Source organism: Chelonoidis abingdonii, chromosome 9 (genome assembly GCF_003597395.2).
Source record: "Chelonoidis abingdonii isolate Lonesome George chromosome 9, CheloAbing_2.0, whole genome shotgun sequence".
NCBI lineage: Eukaryota > Metazoa > Chordata > Testudines > Testudinidae > Chelonoidis > Chelonoidis abingdonii.
This window is the reverse complement of record NC_133777.1, coordinates 65,859,527-65,880,243: the sequence shown is the minus strand read 5'-3', so window position 1 is coordinate 65,880,243 and position 20,717 is coordinate 65,859,527. Positions and strand designations below refer to the sequence as shown.

General features: G+C 40.1%; 1 protein-coding gene across 3 annotated transcripts in view; it reads left to right on the top strand.

Moving 5' to 3' along the window:
• Window positions 1–3,976, top strand: part of CEP152 (centrosomal protein 152) — a 48,482-nt gene extending 44,506 nt beyond the window's left edge. For 2 of the 3 annotated variants that reach the window (XM_032762961.2, XM_075069646.1), the window contains 4 exons: window positions 20–126; window positions 957–1,113; window positions 1,822–1,925; window positions 2,188–3,976. In XM_032762961.2, the coding sequence (XP_032618852.1) occupies window positions 20–126; window positions 957–1,113; window positions 1,822–1,925; window positions 2,188–3,239 (1,420 nt within the window). In that variant the 3' untranslated portion in view covers window positions 3,240–3,976. Of the gene's footprint in view, window positions 1–19; window positions 127–956; window positions 1,114–1,245; window positions 1,427–1,821; window positions 1,926–2,187 lie in introns of those variants that run through there. The other variant, XR_004371386.2, reaches the window with a different exon arrangement.
• Window positions 3,977–20,717: the final 16,741 nt, after the last annotated feature.

Genomic DNA, 20,717 nt, shown 5'->3' with positions numbered 1-20,717 from the left:
ATGTTTTGTGTGCTTTCAGGTCATTGTCGGAGGGGGCTATTTCAAAACCTTGTACCTCCTGTGATGGTGTCAAAGGCTTGGAAGAAATGCGCTCACAGTACATTAAAGCTGTGGGCAAAATTAAGGGTAAGTGCTAACGACAGTAAGTTCACACACACAACTGCAAATCACACTCATCAGCCAGTTCATGCAAGAATCCAAACCAGTGTCAGATTTTTGACAGTCTGCTGAGGAGTGAAATTTGCTGCCTAGTGAAATATTTCATTAGAGTTATTTGCTCCTTTTCACCTTTCCCTTCCCAAATAACACACACACACACACACACACACACACACACACACACACACGTATAAAAGACATCTATGTTCTCTAATACCTCACATTGTGTGCTCTCCTGGCACATATTAGTTTTTTTTTAGTAGAGAGAATGCAAGAAATTGAATTATCATTTAATCCTATAAAAACTCATAGCAACAAGTATGGGCCTGATGTTGCCAGCCTTACTTGATTACATGGCAATGAGGCTGCTCGTCTAGTACAATACTACTCAACATGAGAGAGGCTGGCAGAAGCTAGCCCCGTACAAATTGTTTTAAGCCGTTATCATAAACAGCAAAGGCTGCTTTGTGTTGTTGAATAACTGGGCTCTATTGTTTCTTCTGCACTATAATTTTCAGCAAATGACAGCCTTCCCCACCAAAGAATTTGTCCTCTGGGACATTTAAATGTCCCTTGTTTTCTATCACCATATTCCAGGCCCTGTGTTTTAACCACACTCTTTTTGGCTGAAGAGAACTAGATCAAATGCCATTCCTTATTTGACTGCAGTGGTTACTGTTGAGTGCCACACTGCCATTGCAACACTTCTATCCTCAATCTTCCTATCCCTTGGCCAGGTTGTCTCAAATTCTTTTTTCCTTTTGACACTCCATACTAATTAAATTACATTTATGTAGGTGATATGCTTCGTTATATCCATGAAAGCAAAGAGAGAGCAGCTGAAATGATTAAAGCAGAGGTTTTAAGGGAACGTCAAGAGACTGCCCGGAAAATGCGCAAATACTACTTGATTTGTCTTCAGCAGCTTCTCAATGATGATGGGAAACACGAAGGGTGAGTCCCAAACAGATACATTTGAAATTTTTGTATAGCACATATACTTGAAGAAAATAGAAATATATATAAGAATATAGAAAGTAGTATAGTAAGCTCCCCATTAGTTGCCCATTAGTTGTTTACTCTGAGGTTGTGCTGGTATGCAAGCCCAGCTGGGTCTGCTTTAAACTCCATCAAATACATACTTTGGTGTGGGTCCTTCATTCCAACTGGCATCCTCTTCAGTGACTGAGACTAGCTGAGCAGCCTTTCTTATTACCTTCTCAACAAGTACCCTTGATTCTCCAGAAAGTTTCTGTCAAGTAAACAGGTGAACAGGAAAACCTCATGTTGTGACTTCACAGCAATTGTGCAGCTTTACAAAAATTAAATCAGGCTTTAAATGTGACCTGTGAAAGGAGAGGGAATGAGCTTGTACCTTTTCTTGCTTGCTTTAAGTATTAAAAGGTTGTGGAATGTTTAAACAAAAACCAAGAATGGAAAAAAATTAAACAAAATTTCTCCGTCTGGCTTTTCTGGAGGACTTGTGTGAGAGGGTCTCAGATACTGTTACTTTTCTCAAGTTTAATTGAAGGGACAGGGTAATTTGAATTTCTAACACTTTTTTTTTCCTCTGGAGTGTTTTTGTGTGGCAACTGAAGTAAATAGGAAACGCTAGTTAGCTTCAAAACTTACTGATTTTAAATATTCTGGGGTTCTCAACAGGGCTGAAAAGAAAATAATGAATGCTGCTAGCAAGCTTGCTACAATGGCAAAAGTGCTTGAAACACCTGTTCGGAGCACACCCCAGAACAAAAATGCCCACTCAAGTAAGTTTGGAGTGGCGGGTTGTTTCCCTTCCTTCCCCTTCTTATATTTTAGTAGTGAAAATGCAGGTAGACAGTGGGAGGAAATTTTTTGTTTGCTTTGCCATCATTTACATAGGCAGTAACTTAAAAACATGAACCACTTGATTTAATAGCACTCGTATTGACAACTTTTTATATAAACTGACTTTTTCCCAACATTTAATGCTTCCTTAAATTAATCTTCTTTTTTTTTTTTTTTTTCTTTCTCCCCTCCTTCTCTTAGTCCTGCTACTAAATTCTGAACTGCCAACTGGAGTTGAGCAATCAAAAAGAAATCACATTCATCAAACTAGGCCAGCCCATATGGAAAGCAAATCATGTGGCAAAAGTATTGCCAAAAAAGCCAGTGATCAAGTTGTTCAGAAACGTGTACCTTGTAACTTAAGACAGCAGCTTGATGCAGTAGAGGCTGAAACACAGGCTGGGCTTCATGAAACAGGGTCTTCAAATATCCAAAGTAGCAGGAGCACTTCTAAACAGCCAGCTGATAATTCAGGAGACACTGTGTTAGAATTTTGTCCTGCTGAAGATGGAGGAAGGCTTAGAAATGGCTATGTCTCAAATACAGACACAGGTCTGACAAATCCTGCTAGCACTACAGCACTTCAAAAGACATCCTCGTGTGTTCCTCAGGTGAAGTTTGGAAACACACGTACACCCAGCCCTACAAATGGCCTTTCTGACTCTGGGCCAGCTCATGTAATGTTTGAGAACCAGACTCAAAGACCAGTCTTACACGAATTTAAATGTAACCAGCCGAATAGATATGGGGAGTCAACATCTGAGAGAACTCAGGGGTTTGATATTCAAGAAACTCCAGTAAGGGATGATGGAAGCTCTGCTGACTGGAGTTCAGTTAGTGGGAGTCTACATTTCGATAGTGGTGATATGCCCTTCTTGTATCCTGTGCAAAAAGCGAGTTCTAATACAGAAGAACAACATATGGCTGGTGAACAGTTTCCTATGACCAACTTGTTTCCTAATGCAGATGAAAATGTTGGTACATTTTGTAGGCAATTTACCAGCAAAGCCAAGATTCTTGGTGCAAAAAGTGAAGCCATACTTAACAGTAAAGAGCAACTGAACGTAAACCCAGGACACAATTCCTACAAGAACTCTGAGAAATCACATTGTGATGTCTCACAACAATGCAATGCAACCCCATATTCGAGTATAGGAAAAGGTTACAACCAGCATTCAAGGAAACTGATACTGGATACCAAATCTTTTCAGCAAGATAGTGGATTTGATAGCCCACTTCCTAACTTGGATTAACATCAATAATTCTTCAAACATTAGCTTAAAAGAAACTAATATATTTAATGCAAACTTGGGACATGTGGAAAATCTATTGTTCTAGAAACTTCTTGTGGTTTTTATCCATTTTGTGATCTCTCAATGTTATGTGTCTTGAGACTGTTACATGAAAAAACAATCACATAAAATTACTTGAAATATCAGTGTAGGTTTTTGTTTACCTTGGTCATCTGGCTTTCACAGTTGTGTACAGTATTTTATATAAGTGTTTGTGTGTTTTTGTTTAAACCATCTATTTTTGTACTTTAAGATTAGTTTGCAGTGCAATGTTACATTTTTATTTATATATAAATAAAACTACTTTCAATTGTGATCCTTTTTTAAAATCAGTATAAAAGTTTAGTGTGCATTAGAGATTTTTTTTAGAATCTGTTTGAAATGCTCAGGCATTTCATCCCTATAAACGCCAGTGTATATCTGAGTTATAAGCATAAACATTTACATATGTTTTGATAAAATGCTAAATCAAACTTGAGGCATGTGCCTTCTCTTTGAACATATGTACAGTGAAAACTAGTTCACATCTGACTGGGAAGAAGATCTTAGCTTTGTTTTCAGTAAAGCAGGGAACTTTATTTCACAGCTATTCCTAGATAGCACTGACTGTTCTCTTAATTTAAACTAAAGACTTATCAAAGCATCATGAGAAATATTACTAACTTCCATTAAAGACCTGCTTGTGTTCCTTTGAAACACACTCTCTTTAGCTCATTCTGTCTTGGGGTTGCATTTTCTTTTTTTTCTAGGGATATTTATATGAATAACTGTGTCTGTTCAAATTCACACCTGAAATTATACCAAAATACCTTTTTCATGTAGACAATCCCATGTCTATAAAAGTTAATATGCAGCTGTTCTGCAAAACAAGCAATTGAGCACACAAACTGGGCATCTGTCTGATCTGTGGTGCAAAACAGCTAAATTCATCTTCCCCATTACTGATCAAACAGTTCCAAAGCAAGCACCGTTTAAAAGATTGGTCTGTGGTGGTTCAAATGGCTTTCTCATGATTTTTTTCAGAAGTAATAAGCTTAACACACAAATCCAGACATTTTCTAAATTTAAATCTTCTAGTAGTCCTATTCTGATGCAAAAAACCTTTTTAAATGCCTTTTCAAAACTACTAACTTCCTACAACATATTGCATTAGCTTCTATTAATATAGCTACCAATCTTAGACATATAATATACAACTTGCATTTTATTTTTTTTGTAGTTTTTAAAAATTACCTTAAGCAGTTGATTGAAGGCCCAGTGAATCCAGTTCAAACTGAAGTAATAAACTTGATCAAAATCAAGCTCAAGTCTGAACAGCAGATAGAATTCTGTCAAATGCTGGCTTAAAAGGAGAGCTGCACTGAGCAGAAACAACCTTCCTGCCACAACAATTGCTTTCAAGCGAGCTATGGCAGGCTAAGGCAGATTGATAGTGTTGAGGAAACCAGGTCAACTCTGTTTAACAAACAGAAGCACCTTTTGTCTTGGGTTTGGGAATGATTTCCTCTTATGCGCTGCCTTTCTCCGCCACCTAGTAGAAGGCTTTTTTATGATGATAGGAAGTAGGATACAAGTCTCCTCTCTCACAGTGTGATGAAAATAAGGATAATTAAATCTAAGAGATCAATTGATCAACCTGCTCCTTTTTAATAATTTAATGTCATATAAAGTATCACAGCAATAGACACAAGCTACTAATCCATAACTATAAAAATCTTCATGCACAGTAATACTGTATGTGTAGCTGGAGAACCAGCTAAATTCCCACTCCATGTTATTTTGTTGCACTGACAACTCCAGACATCACCAACACCACACTGGAAGGGGATTTTAAAGCCTTCCTAATGAGACTTCACTGCAGAAGATTGAAGGGAAGATGGCCCCAAACAAGCTGCAACAAGAGTTTCCTGATGAGTAAGGATTTGAGCCCCTGTGAGGGCCGGGACAACAACAAATCTAAACCCCCTTGTGAATAGCAATTCCTAGGCCCTTGCTCCTCTCATATCAAGAATGAAGCAATAACTGACTAAAACAGGAGCAGCTCCTGGAACTAAACTGTGAGTGACACCAGGAGACTGGGAAGGTTAGTGTTGCAATTTGTGGTTGGATTTGTTCAGTTGCATGAGGGCTTGTAATGCAGCCATTAAAAGAGAGTGTCAAAATAAGTTTACCATGTGTCCTCTCCCACTAGGTTATATGCTGCTGAAAGAACATATTTGTCTTTAATCAAGAACTCATCATTTACTGTTATGTGAATGTGTTCCTTCTGGTGTGCTCTGTAAAGACTTTGCCAGCAGCTCCTTATTCAAACTGCTGCTTAGTTTAATGCTTTGTTTCTGCCACAACAGCCAATAATTCTCTGCTGTTGTGTTACTGTTTCAGTTCAATACTATTTAACTTCATCTGCGTTCAAAAAGATTCATGGCTGAAGCCCTTCAACCTAGAAGCAGACTGCAGTGGGGCATTCATGCTATGCTACAAAATCCTTTTACTTTCTAGTTGCTGTATTGTTTTTATACTGTGTCTGCAGGACCTGTGTTCTAGGAAACTGACCAGCCTTAAGTAGCTAATTGTCTATACAGGTAAGTGGGCCACGTGTACGATTGTTAAGTGCAACATTCTTAGGATAGTCAGTGAAGTATGTAAAGTTGTTGGGATCTCACACCCACATTTAGGTAAGTTGTTTAGAAGCTTTCTAGGCATGTTTTCTAGGAACAATGAAGGGTTGTTATATATCATTTAGCTCCCCCCTTCTTTGTCACTTGTCCTTAAAGTCTGCTGTGAGAGCCACTCTGACATTGTTTGTGAGCTTTCTTTTGTTGTTGAAGCTCATTCCACTAAAATTTGCATTCTCCTATTTCCCTTTGTTCAGTGGAAGTTATTCAGACTTCCCAATGAAATCTATTTCAAGTAGTTCTTTTGCTATTTCATACAGTATCTTCTGCTCTGAAGTAAGGCCTGATTCATCACTGTGCCATCTGCCTCATCTCTGCTGGTGTAGGTGAGTTACAGTAGAAATTGCGGTAACCTGAAAGGGACATGGAACACCAGCAATACTTGTGACTGTAGTGAGACTTAACTCGATGCTTTCTGCCCGATAATGCTCCTTGTATGCAGAGCCCTTTTTAGCTTCATTATTAATGAATCCTCCCCACTCTCACTACTTGGGTAGATGTTATCCTGTTGTGTAGATTTCAGACCGTGAGGCAGAGAGCCACAGGAACAGTGATCAGCGTGAGAGCTGAGAGCTTTTCGTCTGCTCATGGTAGCCCCACTTAGCATGCTTTCCTCTAAACCTTGTCAACACTTGAAGAAATTAAAGAAACACACCTCTTTTGTCAATGTTTTGGCTAAATGCCATCTTCGGTGTTATGGCTTTGTCCAGATGACGAATGTTCCCTGTCTTGCAACATAGTAAGAAGGAACAGCAATATTGTAATTGTCTAATCAATTCCATTTTTGATTGTAAAGCAAGTGCAATTCATTAACACTCTGGTTTTACTGTAGCTATTAATTAACTTGTGCAATTGCAATTTGTACAGCAAAACTGAGTTTGAGATGAAGTAGTTGCATTTTTGTTACTTTACTCCCCTCTAGTGGTTTTCTATAGGATCCATTGCATGAAACAATTCATCGCAATGGATTTCAGATGGTGAGTTAAGGCATTGTAAAGAACAAATGTCTGCAATTAATTTTTGTTTCCCTCTATACTTTGTTTCTTTCTATGGGGTGAAACCCATTCACATAGTTTCTTGGTGTTTTCTTTCCTGTAGAACAGTCATCTACCTAAACATTGCTATTACCGTATGTGCTATTTTAACCATAGCTAATAATCAAAGGTGAGAGTGTATGCATGGGTTTAAAAGGCCAAAATCTGCAGATAAATTCCAGAGATATAAGTTTTTGTGCTACCTACTACACATGGTGCCATCATTAATGTTAACAGCCCTATGGCTCAAATAGCAGCTAAACGCTGTAGAAATTTTATTTAATAGTGGTGCCTAGTCTTACACTAAACATAGTCCCCTCCAGCAGGCAAAGAGAGACAAGAGCTTCTGTGAGAATATTGAAGATGTCTAGGTCTGCAGTTATTTTTATACCTCACCAAGAGTGGTTGTCATCGTATAATTCCCCACTCTGAACCTTAGCGTCCAAAAGATGGGGTACCAGCATGAATTCCTCTAAGCTCAATTACCAGCTTAGAACCTGTAGCGCTGCCACCAACCAGGAATTCCAGTGCCTGGTACACTCTGGTCCCCCGCAAAACCTTGCCCGGGGACCCCCAAGACCCAGATCCTCTGGATCTTAACACAAGGAAAGAAAACCCTTTCCCCCACCGTTGCCTCTCCCAGGCTTCCCCTCCCTGGGTTACCCTGGAAAATCACTGTGATTCAAAACTCCTTGAATCTTTAAACAGAGAGGAAAATTCACCTTCCCCCCCCCCTCCTTCTCTCTCCTCCTTCCAGACTCTTCCTGAGAGAGAAAGTAATCCTGACACAGAGAGAAATTAGCCTTTCTCTCCCCCTTCCCTCCTTTCTCCCCATCAATTCCCTGGTGAATCCAGACCCCATCCTCTGGGGTCTCTCACCAGAATGAAAAAACAAGCAGGTTCTTAAACAAGAAAAACTTTTAATTAAAGAGAGGAAAACAGTAACAATTATCTTTGTAAATTTAAAATGGAATAGGTACAGGGTCTTTCAGCTATAGACACTGGGAATATCCTCCCAGCCTAAGTATTCAAGTACAAATTAAAATCCTTTCAGCAAAGTACAAATTTGAACTCCTTGCAGCCAAATGCACATTTGCAAATAAAGAAAACATAAACCTAACTCGCCATCTACCTAATACTTACTATTTGGAATCTATAAGAACCTGTATCAGGGAGATTGGAGAGAAACCTGGTTGCACCTCTGGTCCCTCTGAGCCCCCAGAGTAAACAAGCCAATTCTAACAGCACACACAGAAACTTCCCTCCCTCAAGATTTGAAAGTAACCTGTCCCCTGATTGGTTCTTTGGTCAGGTGACAGCCAGGCCTACTGAACTTGTTAATCTTTTACAGTCAAAAGAGATATAAAGTACTTCTGTGTTGTTAACTTTTCTTATCTTTTATGACAGTGGTTCCTTCCTAAGTCACTGTAACATGCAGTAAAGCAGTGTGCAACAAAGGCCTAATAAATGACTGCAGTATTATGAATAAATCTTTGGCCCAGATTTCCTTGCATGCCTAAACCTGTAATCCATGGGGTCAGAATGGGCTCTTTTTGTTTGTGTTGAGGTGAGAAGAAGGGTAGAGGTGTAATGATCAAACTTAAATCTTTGGCACCATTTCCCATTGGAAAATTTAGTTTCTTTGAAATTGAAATGCTTCATGAAACAGTTGATTTTTTTTTTTTCCTAAAATTTTATTTTGGAGAGAAAAAAGGGGGAATAAAGTTCTGATTGTCAAAATGTCCTGTTTTGATACTTTGGGGACCATATTTCAATGTTTCTTTTGAAATCTTTAAAAAATTGTATTATGAAAATTTAAAATAGGTCCAAACATTTTCAATTTTGCAATCTGAAACTAAATTTTGAAATTTTTGGGATTTCTGCCTTGGAATGAAAACAAATTTAGATATCTTGAATTCCTTCACAAAATGAAATTTTTATTCTCTGCACAGCCATAGATAAATGTTCTGCACCTATATACCTGCACACAGTAGATTACCCAATATTATTATCTCCAAAATTCTTCAGATAATGCCCTGTAGGTCTTTAACAGACACTTCCACTACACATGAGCTAATGTTGTTTTGACCCCCCCTACATCCACTGCATGTGTGTGAACAGGACTTACACCAACTTAGCAGATAATGAAACAGTTTAACATGTCAGTGTCAAGGCAACTAACAATTATAGCAGAACCTCAGAGTTATGAACACCAGAATTATGAACTGACCAGGCAATCACACCCCTTATCTGGAACCAGAAGTACTCAATCAGGCAGCAGCAGAAACAAAACAAAACAAAAAAAGCAAATACAGTATAGTACTGTGTTAAATGTAAACTGCTTAAAAAAAGGAAAAGTTTAAAAAAATATTTGACAAGGTAAAGAAGTTGTTTCTATGATTGTTTAATTTAAATTAACATGGTTAAAAGCAGCATTTTTCTACAGCATAGTGAAGTTTCAAAGCTGTATTATGTTAATGTTCAGTTGTAAACTTTTGAAAGGACAACCCTAACATTTTGTTCAGAGTTATGAACAACCTCCATTCCTGAGGTATTCGTAACTCTAAGGTTTTCCTGCACCTCGTGCAGCAGTTTCAAAATACCCATGTACAATGATTATTCCTGCTATGAAGTATCTTTAACATAACTATGCATATATGAAACCTCTCAAACATACCTTGCAGAGTAAGAAAACTATTTTCTTACTCTGCAACAGAGGAATTAAAATAACCATTTTATTCTCCTCAGAAGAAATTGTTTCCAGAATCTTAAAAGCTGCATGATTGGCTTATTGTGTCCACAGGTTGTATATGTACTCCTCTTGTCCTGGTTTTATTACCATATCTGATCCTCTGTTCTTGGTTTGCAGGCATGTCAGGATATGAATTCTGTTTTTCTTTTAAAGATGACCTGTAAAAGGAGGGGGGGGAATAGGTTTGTGCCTTTATACAAACAAACTGATTTTGTTTGTTTAGAAATGCTGGTGGTATATGCCCTGGTGACTGGATTACATGCGAGACTGACATCAAAGATATTAGAGAACTAAACAGCTGAGAAGGGAAGGAATGTCTAATCAGAGAGATGAAAATGTACTGGGTTTTGGTAATTCCAGTTTTACTCCAATGCCTAATAACCACTTCACCAAAAGGACATCATTGCTAACAGTTCAACACTCCTGCACCTGTAATTGAGGTGTGAACGCTCACTGCATATTTTGATGAAACTCCTATCATGTTTTCCACCAAAACCCAAGAAAGAATGGACTTTATCATAGAATATCAAAGTTGGAAGGGACCTCAGGAGGTCATCTAGTCAACCCCCTGCTCAAAGCAGGGCCAATCCCCAGATAGATTTTTGCCCCAGATCGCTAAATGGCCCCCTCAAGGATTGAGCTCACAACCCTGGGTTTAGCAGGCCAATGCTCAAACCACTGATCTGTCCCTGCCCCCTATGTCCCTGATATTCCTAAAGTAGGAATGAACAGGGAAAGGGAGGAAAATAAGCCTTAAAAATCCATCCAACCCTTCTAATCAAGTCCTAAAGAAGCAGAATAAAAAGCACAATCCAGAGTACCAAGGATTTTTTGAGATCCTGTTTCAATGGAAAAGAAAACCATTTCTCCCTGATGGCTGTGTGTAGCAACACCATATGGATCAGGGTGTGTCTACATCAGTAATAATAAATAACCACTGTTGCTACAACCAGTTCAGCTCCACGGCTGGCAGCAAGAGGGGATGGGGATGGAATCAGTGTAGCAGGGGCTTCAGGCATCTGTTAACTTTTTAAGCACAGTGTCAGCTAACTGCTGAGAGTAGCTCCACACAACATGGTGCTTAGAACACAGCCAGATGCCAGCACTTGGTTTACATTAGCGTGCTCGCTGTTGGTACCGCCAAATAGCGCTAAACTGGTGGTAGCACCAATAGGAAATTTTTGCTACAATTTCTCAATGTTTGCCAAGGCCACTGAAACTCTCATTCCTTCTTGCGGTTTCAGAGGAGCCAGACTGCAGACAGCAACTATCCTAGCAACCCCTCAAAGCCTCTGTGTTCTTGGATTCCTCTTATACAACAGGTGGGGAAAACAGTTTTAAAATGCTCATGCAATTGTTCTCACTGTATAGTGTGCCCTTGTAAGCATTGCACCAAAGGTGAATGTGTTAAGAGAAATCTAAAAACGTATTTATGTTCAAGGATCCAATTTCCTTGAACCACCCAATGGTTGATGTGGGGGTTTAATGAAAAAAATCTGTGGTGATGAGGAAAACTTTAACTTTACTGTTACAGGGAATAATATTATACATGACTAACAATATTGCTTACATAAAAGTGCTTCCTCTATTGTTGTTCCTTTGCTGCTAGTCCTTTTGGGCACAGTGCAGGGCTGCTGGAAGGGAGAGGCAGATCTGGGTGTTCCTTTTGATTTTAATTGCATGTTAATGGTATAAGTGGCGCATTGTACAAGACATCTCAGTAGTGCCATCATTAACACCAGTAGTGACCATCGCTTGCTCAGAGCATGGCTCAACTTTAATGAAAAGGTGAAGAAAGCGCTACAGATGGCAAATCAGAGACAGCAGCCAAAAATATTCGATGATGCAATCTTGAAAGCAAACATTTCCAAGGAAGACTGGAGTCTTATAGATAGCTGCAATGTGTATTATAAAAACTTCACTGATAAATTGAGGCAATGCCTGAAATTAGCTGAGAAAGAGAGACCAAAAAGAGCGAAGGGAAGAATCTCTAAGGAAACGCGGAACTTGCTAGAGAAGTGGAGGAATATGAAGTGAAATGATGACAAATTGGAGTACTCCCTCCTCTGCAAGTTGATAAGAAGAAGACTAAAGGAGGACTTTGAGAAGTACCAAAATGAAAGGCTCTTAAAGATGGCTGAAGATTTTGTAAAGGCCTCACAAAATGCAAAAGGGAATTGACACTGTACAGGTCAATGATCATGGTGCTGAAGAACAGGGACGGAAAACCGGTAATTGACAGAACAGTGACGGAAGTGGTCTGCAAAGATTTCTGCACTGAACTGTTTGTATCTCAGCTAAATGTCCCAGTACCAACAATTCAACAGACCAATGAGCATGTACTCCCAGTCCTCGTCAGTGAAATTCGACATGTAGTTCACCAAATGAAGGAAGGAAAAGCCCCAGGTAAAGATGGACTGACAGTCAAAATGATAAAAGTTGGAGGCCAAGACCTCTGGAAAACCGTTGCTCAGAGGTTTAACCATTACTTGGAAATGCAGAAGATACCATTTAGCTGGAAGGAGTCCAACACCATTTTGCTGTACAAGAAGGGTGATTGTGAAGATATAAAGAACTCTCGTCCAATATGCCTAATCTCACATGTCTACAAGCTGTTCACCAAAATAACAAACTGACACTCTGTCTGGAATAGCAGCAGCCGAGAAAGCATGCAGGCTTTTGCAGGAATTTCAGTTCAGTTCAGTATATTTTCACTATAAACCAGCTATTGGAACACTCAAGGAAATACAAATTCCCTTTATGTATTGCCTTCATCAACTATATGAAAAAGTGTTTGAAAGCGTAGAGATCAATGGAGTGTTGAAAGCTCTTGCAGAACAGGGCATCAACACAAACTATATCAAACTATTAAAGGAAGCAAATTCTCAGTGCACTACAAATATAACTTTATTTGATGCCCCCCTTCGCATCTCCGTTAAGAAAGGTGTGAAACAAGTAGACACTGTTTTACTGAAATGCTTCACAGCCTGCCTCAAAATGGTAATGAGACAGATGAATTGGAAGGGTGGAATCAACCTCAACGGAGAGAAGTTAAACCATCTCAGATTCACCGACGATATTGTGTTGATTGCTGAAAATACTATCAAACTACAGAAAATGTTGCAAGGACTCAACACAAAAAGTAGGCAAGTCGGACTGAAAATTAACTGCTCCACAACAAAATGTATGTGGTCAGACGCCTTGCCAAAAGCCCAAATAAAAATAAAGGGAGAACAAATAGAAGAAGTTGAGCAATATGTCTATTTGGGTCAAGAAATTAACATGCACCACGATCAGGAAGGTGAGCTCTCGTGAAGAAAGAAAGCAGGTTGGTGTGCATTCAATTCTATCAAGGATGTCCTCCAAGGAAAAATCAACAAGACAACATGCGCCAGCCTCTTCAACTCAACAGTACTGCCAGCAATGTTGTACAGCAGCAAAACATGGGCGCTGACGAAGACTTAGGAGCAGCAACTGTCACGAAGAGGGCGATGGAAAGAAGAATTCTGAGAATTTCAATCCACGACTGAGTCTCCAATGAAGTGATCAGACAGCAGAGTGGAGTGCAGGACGTCCTTCTTGAGAGCAGACATAGTAAAACGCGATGGGCTAGGCATATAGTGAGGCTCACTGACCATCGATGGACTGCAGCTGTCGCCGAGTGGTACCCACAGGAACTGAAATGATCACTCGGTCGACCTCCAAGGGGATGGGAAGATTTTATTGTGAAAAGACATGGGCGCACATGGAGAAGGAAGGTCAGGATATTAGAAAAATGGAAGATGTGTTGTGATTAGAGCAATCTTATGAGGGCTGAAGGACTGATCAATCAACGTTAATGGTAGCTGAGCAGTGCACGTGCTGGGTTTGAGAATTTTGTTGACATTTTAAATCTAAAAAATATATATTTAAACTTTTTGTGTTTTTTGAAGGGCTGTCTGAAAACAGAAAAGCTAGAAAAAGAACAGAAGGCCCAAAGTCTCTCCTTAACTCATCCATTTGTGCCTACACCTTGTATGGATTGCCAAATCACCAGCAGTCTGGCCGGGGCTGGCTCTTACAATATGCATAGTACAGTAGGGCCCCAGTCTTGCTTGGTGACACTAGACCAGGCGTTCTCAAACTGGAGGTTGGGACCTCCCAGGGAGTCGCGAGGTTATTACATGGGAGGTTGCGAGCTGTCAGCCTTGACCCCAAATCCCGCTTTGCCTCCAGCATTTATAATGGTGTTAAATATATAAACAACTATTTTTAATTTATAAGGGGTGGAGGGTCTCGCACACAGAGATGCTTGCTGTGTGGTCACCAGTACAATAGTTTGAGAAACACTGCATTAGATGTTAATACACATACTAATGCTATCAGCTAATGCCCTAAGTTGTTCAGTGTGTTCTCTGCTGTAGGAATCTGCCAACTGTAGAATGCATTTTGCCTCTCATCTTAAGAATCAGTAGCATAATCTCTGCCTGTTGCCGGCTAGCATTTTGTTGAGAGCAACACACGTGCTGATCCACTCAGGGGATGAGACTAAACAGCCCCCTGAACTGCAGACCCACACATCTTTGTGGATGTGATGCACAGTCTAGCACACTTGCTTGCATAGCTTGCAGCACTCTGCGGTGCTAGCTGCTGCCCTGTTGCTTGCATGGGTGAAGAATGCCCATTTTCTAGCCCAGTCCTGGCACAACAGTGCAGCAGAGGGCAGGATTTAGCTCCAAACGTGATACAACAATTGTGTCCTGGGGGGATGAGAGTTGATTAAGTGTGTGGCTAAACTTCCTGTATCCGTCGAAGCCATAAACCAATAAATAAATCAAAAGATTTTTACCACACTATAGACATATAGCTATTGGGAGAAAAAAATGTTTAGACTTGTGAAGCAAACCAACCAAAGCAGAGCAAACAGAAGATACCACTAGGGCTACTTTACATTATCTTGCTGTGCTACCCTTGACAAAATCCGGGCACTGTCAGATTTTTGTTCTTTCCTATGGATACTGCAGCAAAGCAATAGGGGATTCTTTTGGTTGGTTTGGGTGTGGCTGTGTCTTTAACTGTGTTAAAGAACTAAAACGTGAAAATGTTGGAGCCAACGTTCTAGAGTAGGCCTTTTGGACTCTAATAGTGAGGCACTTATCTTAGTACTTTATTAAATTTTCAAAATCTTAGTTAGTTCATTGACCATAGATCTCAAGTAAACAAGCAGCTTGATCCACATGCTAATTGAAAACTCATTATTTACCAGGTAAATTGCAGCAGCTTCAAAGGAGGAATAAGTATCTTGCATATAAGAAGCTGTGTGAAGAGTTAGCTAGGTATTTGTTTTTAAGTATATTTTCATCCTTTTAGATTCTAAGACTTAGCCCATGGGTTCCCAGTCAGGGGTGTTGTAACCATATAATTATATAGGACAGGGAACCCTGCTAGGTGGGAAATGATTCTTGGGTTTGGGAGGTCAAGGCATGGAACAGTTTTGAGAACCACTAGCCTAGACCATAATGTCCTGAAAGTGAGGAACAATTTGTTCATTGGCCAAAGAACACCCCACTTCTGTGCTAGGACATCTCTCATTCTCCAGAATGCACTAGCCTCAACCTGATGTCATTTTCAGGAGCACCTCAGCTGTAAGATAAAAGGGTTGTGTAGGGTAAGGTACTCCATAATGAAGGTAGGGGATGATCCAAAGCCCACTGAAGGTAATGGAAAGACTTCCATTGATCTCAGTGATCTTTGTATTAGGACCTTAGTGCCCAGTGAATCCTTTCACAGCCACCCAAGAGTGGGAAATTCTATCTCCTCTACATTTTATTGTAATCTGAGTGCAGATTGCAGCCTCTCAATGTTCCTCTCAACTTCAAGGGGCACCCACCAATTCAATTTATTTATAATCTCCACCTTTCCATCAATAAATTAGGCTTCCTTTTCCTTATGGCTTTACTCCTGAGGAACAGGAGTGGGAAAAGTCTGCTGTGCTGTATATACAAAAATGTTTTTCCCTTTCAGGCATCTGCCCATGAGTATTTTTCCTTGGCTCTCCCTTGTGGGTGTCGGATGACACTTCCTCTGTTGACTGTGTGCCTGCTCAACCTCTGTTCTTAGTCGTCTGAAGTAATGTGGTATTTTTTTTGGTATGGACAAGAGTTCACAAAGTTAAAAACTATTTCAACACTTTTTTATTTACAATTTGTGAAGTGTCAGTCTATCGAGATTTTTTTTTAAATCAATACAAACATAACTTCCCCCTGTGATGGGGTGCCCACCCTACACAACGCTTGAAGGGATAAACTAGACCAATTTATCTATAGGTTGGACCTGGAGGAAAGTCAGGGAGTGCTAAGGCTTAATTTGCTGATGAAGTGCACCTGGGGAAGGAGCTGGGCTGGGATTATAAAGCAACAGAAGGGGGCTGCAGGAAGTAGGATACAGTCACACCCAGGGGAAAGGGAGGTATGTTTGGAAGCTACAGAGATAGGTAACCTACAGTTATTCCCAGGGAGGAGGGCATTTGGGCTGGCAAACCCAGAGGAGGAGGAGGAGCCAGGAGGTACAGAAGAGGCTCAGGGAAAGGTAGCAACGTTTAGAAGGGAATAGAACTTGGCTGCTGACTAGAGGGTCCCTGAGTTGGAGCCTGGAGTAGAGGATGGGCCCAGGTTCCCCTACTGAGGGAGTGGAACTTGGAGCAGTGAATGGGAAGACTGCCCAAGACTGCTGAAGAAAGACTGATATTCTGGAAGGGGAAAATAATGTATAGTAACCTGACCAGAGGGACAGGTCATGAAGAGCAAGCAGCAGCTCCTGGAGTGAGTGAGGAGCTGCAGATCGAGAGAGTGACAAAGAGACAGGGAGCTATTGCAGGAAGGGGTGTTGGCTTCACAGAGCTAATCCCCAGAGCAGCCAGGAGGAAGTGCCCTCCCAACCCCCAACTAATATGAACACCAGACCTAGTGCTGGTGGTAATTTTCAATTCAAAATTTGTTTGTAAATCCAGTGTCCCCCAAACTGGAAGCGTTTACATGTTAGAATTGTTTTCCCCATTCAAACCACAATCTCTAAGTAATTTGCATCATAAATGTGTTGTTAGCAGTGAAAAATCTTGATATCAGCAATATGTTAAATAGAAATTATTGTACAAACCGGGTTACCTAAAAAATAACCCCTTTAAGCCTAGATAGTTTAGTATATTTCTAATTCATCTCAAATCTGCATGTAGCAAAAATATGTGCTTTACCTCTATCTACTAACTGTTTCAGGATCAGTATTTGGAACCCAATCCTCCTTGCCTTACCCATTTACTTCAATAAGCCTACCTGTGTGAGTAATGTAATGTTTCAGTCCTGACTCCAACTGTTGTTTCCTCTTTCTTTCCTGTGTGCAGCTGCAGTATTTTCATTATCAGAGGATCCACACTTTTCACGCCAGTATTCTTAGGAAACAGTCAGTTTGTCATGAATTATAGTATGAGTTTATGGATACATCTACATTTGAGCTGCAGCGTGTGATTGCATAAGCATACCCACACTAGCTCTGCTTGAACTGGTGCCTTAAAAAATTGCAGTGTCCGCAGTAGCACAGACGGCCACTCAGCTAGGCTGCCCTGAATTTAATCCTGCCCACGGCCCGGGTACATACTTGGGTGGCTACCCTAAGATGCTGGGAACACACTGCTATTTTTAGGTGCTAGCTTGAGCAGAGCAAGTGTGGGTTACGTCTACGTGAGCTAGGAATCACACTTCCCAGTTCAAATGCAAACATAGCCTGAAGTGTTTCTTTAATCCAGTGTATACGTGAATGGGACAAATAACCAAAAAAGCGCACATCTAACTCAATGGAGTCTTTATATTGACTTCAGTGGGTTTTAGATCAGGCCCTAGATGCACGTAGGTGACAGTATTTTGAGCCCTGCACCCCACAATGTAAGGATGCAGAATACTAAGATATATGTATTATATAATAAAGATGAAACATGTTTTCTAGCACTCTGCAAAGAGTTCTTATAATCTCCAGTGCAGTTTGAGGCAATTAATGATTTCTGAGGACTGGCTAATGCCAAATTTGGATCGGATGAAAACCCCTTAATGAGAATCACCACTTGGCTATTTTAACTCAAAAATCAGCAGTTAAGGCAGACATAGAAAAATAATCCCCAAAGGGGTTCACACCCAGTAGAAGGTGACGGACTCCAAATCAGATTGTCTCACTTAGTTTAAGCCAGTATCTAGAAAACCTGAGGAAATGAGGTCATACTTTGGAAACTGTTACTGAATAAGTGAAAGTGCAGACTCAGGCAGACCAGAGCTGTAGTGAACTATTCACCAGAGCTTTGAACTGGCTGGAGACTGACCATGGCCATGCATGAGTGCCATTGCCAAAGCCATGGCACTGGTTCTTCTCATGTGAAAGATTAGGCAGAGAAAGCATGATGTGTTCAGGGTCTAATCCCAGGTCTCTGATAGCCATGTTGTTGTTTAAACTATGTCAGTGGGGAAACTCCCATTGAACTGAAACATTTCATTGCCAGAGGACTGCTGGGATAGAATATCTCAGCAGAGACGCCCAATCCCACTGCTGACACAATGTTGCAAGGAATGTAGGGCCTGATCCTACAATCATTACTGAGGTCAGGGAGGAGTTTTGCATGAGGGAGAGCTGGAGGAACACACTAGTAGATGCTAGCTTGCAGTCATTTGGAATGTAATCATTGTAGCTGCATCCATTTTGCTTAGCACTTCGCTCTGAAAGCTCACCCAGTGATAATATGGCAATTTACTTTTGCTTTTGAACCTAGTGATGGTTGTCATTATTTAAAATGTCAGTTGCAACAGCAAAGGAGTCCAAAGTAAGACTCTACCAGTCATCTATTTGGCTTCAGCATTGGCTTAAATTCAGTGGGCTGATCTGCAGACTTTACTCAGTTAACATTGCCATTTCTGTCCATAGGAGTTAGGCTTGAGTGGTGACTGGAGGACCAGGAAGAATATGTCATGAACATTTATTTTTATATTTTACATAGTTCTCAAACCTGCATTTAATTTTTTTTCATCTAAATCAAAGAAACAGAATTTCTTTCAACCACTGGCTTATCTACATACCTATATAGTGGTAGATATGTTTCCTTAAGTACATTACACTGTATTAGAAATATGTTAAGCCACCATCAAAGATTGGACGTTGCCTTTCAAAGCCTTCCCCCGCATCCCTGCTAGGAGAGACTTTTATTTTTATTTGGTTGTATGACATTTGACATCAGTCATGCAGAAAACTAGGTCAAACTCCACCTTCCTTGGGGGCCAGAAGTATCAGAAAAGCCCCAGTAGCTGGTGGTTTTCTGACTCTCTAATAATCTTTTGCATAGGGGCCCTCATGAATAACTATGTTGGTGTTAATAGGGGCTTGGATTACATCTCCAGCCACTATAAAATGATAATCTCATTCCCCTTTTCTCAGGAGGGTGAAGATTAATTGTAAAATTGACCTACCTTACGACAAGGAAAAGAACACTAAAGTGTTAATGGACAACCCCTAAAAATAACAAAAACGTAGAGAAATGAGTTTCAATGTGGGCATTTTTTTTTCCTGTTGCTTTTCTTTGTCATCCTGACTTATGAAGCCAGGTATATCAGAGGATCAAGCACATCTGTTTCCTTTAGACTTTGAGGGCAATCAGATTCTTTCTCAAATTGTCTCCAGTTTTCTGTGTGGAGCCATCAAACGCTCCATTCTGTAAATCTAAGGGACTGTTTTCCTTGAAGGGATACAAGACTACAAATCCTGCAGGCATTTCACCTTCCACAGGAAGTAATAGCAGAGGAGAGAGAGATTTTTTGAAGCCTGTACAAAGTGTAACAGCTCCATGGTCAGCCAGGACTTTGTGGTTACAAGCTGGAATAGAACTGGGGGCCTGTGTGCGCTTTTGGATAAGGACCAGAAAGTGTGAACTAGAGGATAATCTTCTTTAATTTTCGCTGTATTCCAGTGGGGTGCATAGCACACCCCTTAACAGGTCTGACATCGTGTCATTTCATCCTCCTTCATCTTTACCAACTCAGCTGAGAGATGAAAACTTCAAACCAAAATGAAAACACAGAAGAAAACCATAAGCAAAGATTAAATAGAAATCTGTGGCCTCAGAGCTACGTCTCTGAGGAGTTGTCCCTGAAACTCATCCATAACATATCTTCTTGTGTCTAGTTATTACAGATGATCTGATCATACACTGTCAGGAAAAAGGGTGGTTTATTGGTGAGTTTCAAAATTCGCTCTGGCTTTTGTAGATTTAAACCAGCCACTTGATCTAACTTTACATTCAGGCAAAACCTGTATTATTACTATCTGTGCTTCTAGAATACTTACATTTAAAAAAAAATCTTTCCCACACTATTTGTTTTCATTGGCATAATCAAGGTTTCCTTTACTAACTAAGAAATATGTAGCCAATTGAACTAAGATATCCAGACCTTTTCAAAAGCATGAACATATTATTTCTGTTCATGTCGGTTGAAACAGATTAACAAAATTTGCAGATCTAAATATTCACTTACTGCGGAAGTTCAGGTAGTTGCATTTAAAAAAAAAAAAATACAGCTAGCTAGCTAGAGACTAGTTCTTAATTCTGTCCCATTAGATTGTTTCTTTATCACAAAAAAAAAAATTTCAGTTTAAAGTGTGAACATTTTTTAAATCAATATTTGGCTCTACAAGAAGGGGGAGAGTTTTTTTTTTTTTATGCTGGAACAAAATCAACTGTCTGAGCAGTAAAAGTTCAATTGGAGGGAAAGACAGTGCAAAGAGACTAAGCACTTCTGAACCACCAATATTCCAAACCAAAAGTCTGTTCTGTGTCTTCATGAGACGTGTGCAGCAGGGTAAACTGGGGTATTTGTCTGGAGGTAAGCTATATACAGTGAGCATTGCTGAGCAATTTAATTGTCTTTTAGGCAAATGATGAGACCATCCTAGATGTACAAGAGAGTTTAATATG